This window comes from Gavialis gangeticus, unplaced genomic scaffold, assembly GCF_001723915.1.
Source record: "Gavialis gangeticus isolate Ggan-Ray unplaced genomic scaffold, GavGan_comp1, whole genome shotgun sequence".
In the NCBI taxonomy this organism is placed as follows: domain Eukaryota; kingdom Metazoa; phylum Chordata; order Crocodylia; family Gavialidae; genus Gavialis; species Gavialis gangeticus.
In genome coordinates this window covers 7,851,336-7,861,064 of record NW_017729017.1, presented here as the reverse complement: position 1 = coordinate 7,861,064, position 9,729 = coordinate 7,851,336, and the positions used below count along the sequence as shown (strand labels likewise).

General features: G+C 43.1%; 1 protein-coding gene across 2 annotated transcripts in view; it reads left to right on the top strand.

Annotated features, from left to right (window-relative positions):
- Positions 1–779: 779 nt before the first annotated feature.
- MMP24 (matrix metallopeptidase 24) overlaps positions 780–9,729 on the top strand; it is a 69,406-nt gene continuing 60,456 nt past the window's right edge. The window contains exon 1 of one of the 2 annotated variants that reach the window (XM_019513088.1): positions 780–975. In XM_019513088.1, the coding sequence (XP_019368633.1) occupies positions 795–975 (181 nt within the window). In that variant the 5' untranslated portion in view covers positions 780–794. The remainder of the gene's footprint in view (positions 976–9,729) is intronic. The other variant, XM_019513089.1, reaches the window with a different exon arrangement.

The window sequence follows — 9,729 nt, the reverse complement described above, 5'->3', positions numbered from 1 at the left end:
CCTGAGTGGGGGCTTTTTTAATTGATCAAGACTTACCAATTCTAAGATTTTATCACAACATTATATGAAAAATAGGACAGTCTATTCTGCTAACTTGAGGCACACTTTATTTTCTAGCAACAGGTAGTCCAGATTGCTGTTTAATCTATATGAATTTCAAATTTCACACCACTGGCATTCTTGATTTAAGTATGTATCTAATGAATCACTATGTGGATTAACACAGTGCGGTTGCAGGATACCATCTATGTCTGCATACATTTATGCATTTGAACTTTTATTTTCTATGTAGATTCCATTCATTTCCTTTTTATTCTGTGCCTTCTGTATTAATTTCTTTTTCCATTCCTATGCCATAAACATTTTAATAACTGGAATAGGAAAATTAAAATGTTTTTGCAACTTGTATATGGCCACCTGTGCCCTATAATTAGCATGCTTATTGTGAAATATCCTGAAATGTTATGCTAACTAATATGCTGCAAAATCAGAACCCTGCACCACGCTTGCAGCTTACTTCGGGGTGAACAAATTAAAATAGCTTTACAAGAATCAATATTTTAAATACAATCATCACAACATGGCTGCAGCATTTCCTATAACTGAACTGAGCTTTGATTGTAATAGTCATATTACTTTAAAACAATAAAAACAATCTTTTCAGGTGCCTAGAGCTGATGCAGCTACTGGCTGCACAATGTAAAAACAGAGCTAGATTACAGTATGAAGCATGTATGGAGTCTTGTATTTTGTATTGCACTGTTATTAACATATTACCTGGGAAACTAATCTGAATGTATGTTTTGTCTGTAGGAAATGATCTCTTTCTGGTTGCTGTCCATGAGCTGGGTCATGCCCTAGGCCTCGAACACTCCAATGACCCCAGTGCTATCATGGCCCCTTTCTACCAGTACATGGAAACACAAAACTTTAAACTCCCACAGGATGACCTCCAAGGAATTCAGAAAATCTATGGTGAGCAACACTAGCAATTTATTTATTTATACTTGGCTCACACTGGATATTATCTAGATACATAAAGATACAAATTCTCACACAAAATGCTTACAGTCTGCAGATCAGATTTATTTCTGGCAGGCAGGTAGTTGAGGGGTCCTCAGGACACTAACTAAAATGCCCTGATTTTTCCACTTGAATCCAGCCTTGGGCTGCTCTAATACTCCCCAGCTGGTAACTCTGTTCATCAGTTGTCAATAGCCAGAGACTCATGATATGACTGCTCCTTCCTGTCCAGTTGGCTTCACCAACTGTTTTATCTGTTGGGAATGCCCTCAAAGGCATAGTCCTGGGAATCAGTTTCCACTTCTATATCATTTCCTAAGGCAGTGCATACAGAAAGGAATAGGCCAGAGAATGTAGTGCATTAAGGAAAATAAATACCAGGGATCAGGAACCTATGGTCTGTGCAATCATTACATCCAGCCTGCAGACACTGGGCTTCAGCAGCATTCAGTGGCAGAGGGTTTGGGCTGTGGGTGCTCTCCTTGTGGGGAGAGGTTGTGTCTTTGTTTACTTTTCAATGCTTATTTTTTTCAAAATTAGTAACTAAAGTTACAATGCACAGATACTGAAGTTACACTATAAAGGAGGGATCTAGAAAGGAAGAGAAGATACTGAAGAAAACTGATGTGGAAAAATGGTGTGGAGCCAAGATACGTGTAGATTGAGGGCAGAGACTTCAAATAGCATGGGAAGAGATAAATGCCTGACAGACAGGTGACAGTGATAAGGAAGGACAATACCTTAAGGAACAAAGGTCTCGTAACTAGAGGTTAGATGAGGTTATAAAGTTACTAAGTCCTACAGAAGGCTGTTACAGCTTTTGCTGGTAAAAGACTGGGATTCTTTAGCTACTGCTAGCAGATAAGTGTTTTTTCCTTAGCTGTATTTCTGGGGAAGAGAGTCCTAGAGGGAGTTGACTACAGTTTCCTATTTATATATTACAATGTAAATCTTCTGCTATGCAACTGGTTAAAACAATCCGCAAATATTAGGCACTTGTGTAGCACAAATAAACAGCCCATAAAGTGTTAAATGCTCTCTAGTCCATTCTCTACTAAACCTAGGTTGCTCCCACTTTCCAGCAGAAGTTGTCTTACTTTTCTGACAGGAATTTTCTCTTTACTCTTTGAAAAAAGTGAAACAATAATTTTAAAGGGCAATCAAGATGATCTAGGTAATTGTAAGCCTGTCAGCCTGACAGATCTCAGGGCAAAAACTGAAAATTCAAAAATGAAAAAACTGATACGGGTTTGTGAAATAAAGAATTAAAGGATGAGTGGTAAGGTAATTATATGTGACATTTTAAGGCATTTGATTTAGTACCACATGACATTCAGATTAAAACATTAGCATATGGTAACAATAAAGCACGCAATAAATGGATTAAGAACAGATCAATTCATAGAGCTGAGAAAGCAGCTACCTGTGGGGAATCATTTTGAACTGGAATTATTGACAGTAAGGTTCCACAGAGACTGCACTAGGCCTAATGCTATTCAACTTTTTCATTGGTGATTTAGATAAAAATGTTACTGGTAAAATTTGTGGGTAATACAAAGAATGGTAGAGTGATTAAATAATGAGGAGAACAAGAGAATCATACAGACTTATACTGATTGCTTCATACAGAGGGTCCATGAAAATAAATTGTATATTAATACAACCAAAGATACAGAATTCTACATCCAGGATCAAGGAATTCAGGCCAGTCCTGCAGAATGGGGGACTTTATCTTGGGGGGAAAAAAATAATCTGGAAGGCATTTGGGGGTCATACCAGCCAAACAGCTGGACAAGGACTCCCAGCATGATGCTGTGGCCAAAACAAATAAAGCAATCCTTCAATGTATAAACAGGGATACTCTATATTTCTGGTGGCCACACTGTAAAAAGCTTTGGGGAAATTGGAAAGGACGCAGAAGAGAGCTATAAAAAGTGGTTGAGTGGGAGAAAACACCTAAACGAACTCAGTCTCTTAAAGACTGCTCTGTGGACAAACTCTACTCCCCACGGAGTGGTACTGGCCCCAAGCCAATACTCTCACCCACCTGCCCCCAATGGGTGTGACCCTGCCCCACATAGCACCATGCTGGCCAGCCAATTCCAATGGCCTCAGCATGAAGACCTCTGCTTAGAGAGTTAAGCATTTTGCCCTGTGTCCCACCAACTGCTTACATTCCTGTCTGGGTGGGAGAGAAAAGGGGCTGCCCAGCACAGAGCCTGGAGCCAGCTGAGTGATGCAGGACCTTGGTGAAGCAGGGGAAGCCAGAGCAGAGCTATCCAGGTTCAAAGGAATCACAGAGCTCAGGGAAGCATGTTTCCTCAGACACCCTACTCCCACTTTGCTAAACCCTATGGGTGTACAGAAGGGAGCTGTGCCTAAGGGAAACGTACTTCTTCAGGCTCCATGCTCCTGTGTCATGTTTAACACCAGTGGCTCCATGCTGGTAGCTCCCACCAAACTCGGATGGCTCCATGCTGGCAGGGGAAGCCAGTGTGGAACCATCCAGTTTCAGTGGGATCACAGAGCCCAGGGAATTGTGCTTCCCCAGCGCTATGGCCCTCCCCTGCTAAACCCCAGAAGCTCTGCACTCTGGCTTTGCCTGCCAGTGCAAAGCTATCCAGGTTTGGTGGGAGTTACCAGCATGGAGCCATTAAACATTGCATGGAGCCTGTGGAAGCATGCTTCTCTGGAGCCCAGTCCCCCCCCCTTCCACCCCCACTACAGGACAGGACTTTGGGGGACTCGGGGAAAAGCTGGGCCCTCCCCAAACCTGCTTAAGAGAGCAGGGAAATGGGGCCTGGCAGTGTGGGAAAATTTCAGTTAACTTCTTGTAAACTATAGTTCATCGAAGTTTTCTGTGTCTTGTGCCTGACCTAAAAGAAAATGCACAGGCAGCTCTAAGCAAGGCTGCGGGGCTGGGATGAGGCGTGATGAGGTCTGGATCAGCAGGGCTAGGTGCAGGTGGCTGGCAAAGAAGTAGCCATCTGAACTCATTTTGGCATTCTCCAGCCTCCTCTCCCCCCCCTCCCCCCATCCCCTGGGCCAGGAGGGATTATGGAAAGCTTGGGGGGGAAAACTAGGGCATCCCTGAACCCTAATACCTGGGCCAGGAATGTAGGAGCTCAGCTTGGCTCAAAGGCTCAACACTCACCAGCTCTCTCCACTTCCATCCCCAGCCAAGACAGGAATGCATGGCCCCCTTGCATCTCAGTCCCCCTTCCCAGCCTGCAACCTCCCCCCGAACCCAATCGCAATGTCACTGAACATTTCCCGGAGAGGAACATTCCTGAGAGGGGGATCAGTGCAGCAGGGTGGTGCAGGGCCAGCTGGCTGGACTTGACTAGTCTCTCCCCAACCCACAATTCATTAGCACATGAGAGAGTCTTTATTTTTTTTTATATCTTTTATTTCTCTTCAAATAAAAATGCTTTAAATAATCTTTATATAAAAACACTTTACATAACCTTAAAGGATTTTAAGGAGACCAAAGAGGCCTGCAGAGGGAAGCCACATCTCTCACACCCCCATGCTTCTCCACTGCATGCCACTCCAGGTGCAGACAGAAGTGATAATTTTCACCCAGATCTGGCCACAGAAAGCAGCTTATAGCCATGACCAAACACAACTGCATGGCTGTAGACAGCTTTAAAGATGGCCAATTGGGTGAAAATCTGAACCCTTATTGCATGAGTGGCCAGGTGAAGATGTTTCAAAACAGCATCTTCTGTAACTTTTGCCTGTGCTGCCCCCCAACCTGTCAGTGTTTTCAGAAGCGGGGTGCAAATCGGGGGAAAGGGACCGGAGGGAGTTCAGTCTGGGGGTTTGGTGCTGGAGGGTGGGGGGTACCAATACACCCACCCTGCCCTCCAAAGCTGGCTGGGAACCCTTAGAATGAGCTCCCTCTCGTCCCTTCCCCCCTCCCATTCTGAAACAGGGACAGGCTGGGAGAGAGGAGGGACTGTGGCTAAGGGAAAATGGCTGCAGGCTCTTTGTTCCAGGAGATCTTTGTAACTCAAAAGGCTTCCTGCAAAGTGTTCTCAGTTACATCAGGGAGCTGAACTGTCTGCACCCTCTCTGCTGCAACCCCGCTCTCTCCCACTAACTCCCTCACCCAGAGCAAGGGTAGAAAACAACCCCTAGTTGGTGAGGCTGGGGGCATTGTGAGGCTAGGGGCTCCTAGCCATGCCCCTAGCCTCACCAGCCATCTAGTGGTAAGTCAAAGCTGTGCGGGTGACAAACAGTATTAACCCTTAATGTGCAACTATTCACATCACATTCTTTAATAGTGCTTAACATTCCACAGATTTTGTCTGGTCTAAGTGTAATGTGTCACTTTACCCTCCTAAGGCAGACTGACCAGGGACTTGGGGTGAAAGCAGATTACTTTTGTGCTGCCTTAAAAAAACTATAGAATCATAAGAAATTAGGGTTGGAAGGGACCTCAGGAGGTCATCTAATCCAACCCCATGCTGAAAGCAGGACCATCCCCAACTAGATCATCCCAGCCAAAGTTTTGTCTATCCGGTCTTAAAAACCTCCAGGGATGGAGCTTCCACCATCTCTCTGGGTAACCTGTTCCAGTGTTTTACTACCCTCCTAGTGAGAAAATTCATCCTAATATCTAATCTAAATTTCCCTTGCTGCAACTTGAAACCATTGCTCCTTGTTCTGTCACCTGCCACCACTGGGAACAGCCTAGCTCCATCCTCTTTTGAACCTCCATTCAGGTAGCTGAAGGCTGCTATTAAATTTCCTTTCAGTCTTCTCTTTAGACTAAGTAATCTTAGTTCCCTCTGTTAGACCCCAACTCCATGCAGTGCGCAATGACTAGGGAGACAACGATTCAATTGCTTATGGATCCTGTTACTCATTAGCCAGAACAAGCAGGGAACAAACACCAGCACACATTGCTCGCAACAGCTTTATTCAGAATGGAGACAGCTTTGGACTAGCTCCCCCACAGACACGCAGCCTGTGAAACCAGGGAGCCACCACGAACAATAGTTCTTTCCACATTTATACACTTTGGTTTATGCTTATTAACATTTGTTCCACCTCTGTCCCTCCTTCTGTTCCACCCATTTCTCCTCCTACCTCAAGCTCCACCTCTGTTTACTGTTTGCTTCATTAGCATGGAATTGCCTATGCATTTTATTCATTTGCAAACCCTTTTGCTATGAGCGCATGTCCAAGGCCATGAACTTACTTCTTCGGTCAATGGACGGACTTTGACTAAAACCTGGAAACTTCTTCACCAATCACCATTTACCTGTTTGCATATATTCATCTAGGATTCTGTTGCCAATTACGTGTTATGTTCCACAGTCTTTCTTTCCCATGTTGTACCATCTTCCACATTCCTAAGACTTCACCTCATTCACAGCACAAAGACTTACACAGACTCACTTGAAAATGGTTGACACAGTTAAGATGGTTACTCAGCATAAGCAAATTGCTGGCTTAGCAGAAACATTCATAAGCAAAATCTGCTTGCCTAAGCATCTTGCAATATTACTTGTAATATATTATTCTGCCTTGTGGTCAGCAGTTTGCTAAGTCACAGGTCATGCCTTTATTCAGGTACAAATCCAATGCTCCCCAAGATCCAAATACTGTCACCCTAACACTCTCAACCTGTCCTCATAAGTCATTTTCCCCAAAAAATACTTTCATGGCCCTCCACTGGACTCTTTCCAATTCATCCACATCCTTTCTGTAGTGGGGGGCCCAAAACTGAACACAGTACTCCAGATGTGGCCTCACCAGTGCTAAATAGATGGGAATAATCACTTTCCTTGACCTACTGGTAACATATCTACCAATGCACTGGTGGTACAGAGGCCAATCAAACAGATGTCCATACCACTTGTTGCACACAAATGGCCCAAATCTTATAGCCATATCATAGGTGGTATCAATTTTTGCCGCTTTATTGCAGCAGACATCTGTTTGATTTATGGCAGGAGAGCATAGGAGACTTAGAAGTGCCCATGCCCTTCTGCTGCCCTGGGCAGGTAATCCGAGGGTTTGAGAGGCCTAATCCTGCATGCCCTGGGAATTCTAATGAAGGATTGGGCCCCTTAAGCCATGGGAGCCTGGCATTCCCTTCCTACAGATATACACCTTGGAGATTGCCCAAGGCACATCTCTATAGCAGGGAACAGGTTGCCTATTGTTCTGGAGGATCAGGCCTCTGATGTGTTTTGCCCAATGAAGCAGATGAGTTGTGGCCAGACACATCTCCATCACAGCTGAACTACTTCATATGGTGATGTCTGTTTATACCCTTGATTACAATGTGTAAATGCCTTCATTGGGAGAAAACACCAAACATTACAGGCATTTTCATTTAGTGGTAAAAAAAAAAAAAATTGAACAAAAACCAATGGCTAAAAACTGAAGTTAAACAAATTAGGATTTAAAATAAGATGAAAATATTTTAACATCAAGGATGAATAGATAAACTCCCAAGGAAATGGTAGACTGTCTTCAAGTGAACACTGGTTACATTTCAGGAAGCTATGATTTAGTCAAGTTATTTGGCTATGTAGGCACAAATGGATAAAATTAAACTGTCTGTGATATAGTCACAGCCAGAGTGCATGACCTAATATTCCCTTCTGGCTTTGACTATGAAGTTTAATTCCAGACCAGCCAACTTTTGATGGCTATTTTTTTATCTCAGAGACAAAACAATGCCTATTCTATGTGAATTTCTGTGAATTTCTCATACAGGTTTATTCATGGTTCCATTTTTTTCTTCCTCTTCAACCAATACATGAAGTCTCTGAGACAGGAACTGTAATGTTTTGTGGGGTAATGTGCCCTCACCACATTAATTAAAAGAAATACTACTTCTAAATTTTCAACAGTCATAGCGGGTACTGTGTTTCCTTTCTTGTTAGGTAGCCAGCCTAGCAGAGAAGCAGTTAACTGCCACTTCATTTGATCAAGAAAAATATGCCAATAGAGGTGTTAGAAGGAAGTGACATGATAGGAAACTGAAGAGTCGCCTGCAACCGAGATTTAGAGAGTTTGCACTTGAGGGTGTCATGTCACTCTACTGCTTCTGGAATCAGAGGTGACTGAAAGTGCACTTCTAAATCTGCAGCTCAAGAGTAATTGAGATTATTTATTTCACATCTTCAATTTGAGACAACAACACCATGACATTGTGCACTGCCATGTTACTGCAGTTGAGCTACCTTTGCAAATGAAGATATATGGAGTGAAGAACACAGCTGCCTATCTACTTATTGGTGTTAGCTTCAAGAGATGTATTACACCAGTTCTTCCCAATTCCTTCTGGGTGCCAGTCAAAATGTTAACTTTAATGTTAAAAAGAGAGAGAGTTTTCATTGTGGATATCTGAAGCCACATCTCATCCCTTGTACTACTGTAATAATTTAAATTAGCTGGGGTATTCAAATTGATATTCCCAAGATTTAGATGGCTGATCTGACTCTAGAGGGTTCTGAAAAGAAAATAACACTTTTATAACTGAGCCCTTGCCACAGCTGTAATACATGACAATTTTTGCCATTTAAAGCATTCTAAAGTCATCACTTAATACATGTGGGCAACTTTAGAACATTTTTAAATGGTGGAAATTGCCTTAATTAAACCTCATTGTATGTATTTTAAATGTAAAGCAAACTGTGGTAGTGCATCACAGCCTACCTAGTTTGCTTGTATTGCATGTGTATTAACTAGCACTTTTCAAAGCGGTAATTAGCTGCTTCCTACTCTACAGAACTACAGCAAGATACAAAACTTGCACCAAGCCATGGAATGTCTATAAAGTTTTAAAGTGCTGTACCTAAAGTAATTTAAGTAAAGTGCAAAAATTATGGTACTTCTGGAAATGCCTGCCCTGCACAGTTATAGGAACCCTAAGTTTTCCCAAGTGATTCTTATACAAAGCACTTTTTTTTAAAACAGCAATGCTTATAACAACATAGGGCTGGAAGGGACCTCTTACCTTGTGTACTGAACTCTTGTGGTTTTGGTGTTTGCTTGAATAAAGGTTTACTTTGATTTCTAAGTTATCTTGGAAAACCTGTAAAGGTAAAAAAGATCATGTAAGTGCATCTCATAAAAAGAAACTGAAAAGATATAGCTTGCTTATTTTAGAAAGGAGACGTATAAATGGAAGGCATGATAAAAGGATATAAAATACTGCGTTTTCTTGAGAATATTCTCTATCAGATCACACGACAAACATTGGGGAGGGGAGGGGGCTGTGCTACTGCTGCTCCTTAGTCGCTTGGAGTTTGTCTACAACATCGTGGTTTTTTGCCCCAACCCCTCTGAGCCAAAGCATACTCTGTTTAAAACCCTCCCACATGCCCTGCCAAATACGCTCCAAACCCAGGAGTGTGCGAATGAGGCCACTCTGGGCTCATTCCCAGCAGCTTCTTGACAACAAGCGTCCAAGATTAAGGATAACAAAAAGTCCTTTTTTAAACATATTGGGAGGATGAAGAAGGTGCCGGGTAATGTGGGACCCCTGCAGGATACGCTGGGCAATCTGGTGGTTGCGTCAGAGGAGAAAGCGGACCTCTTTAACCAATTCTTCACCTCCGTTTTCTTGTGCAGGGACCGGGACTTCCCTGCTGTGATAGAAGCCGGACTCGAGGGGATCGCCTTCAGACCTCAGGTTGGGGAGGACCGGGTTAGAGAGCTTCTGGAGGGGCTGGACGC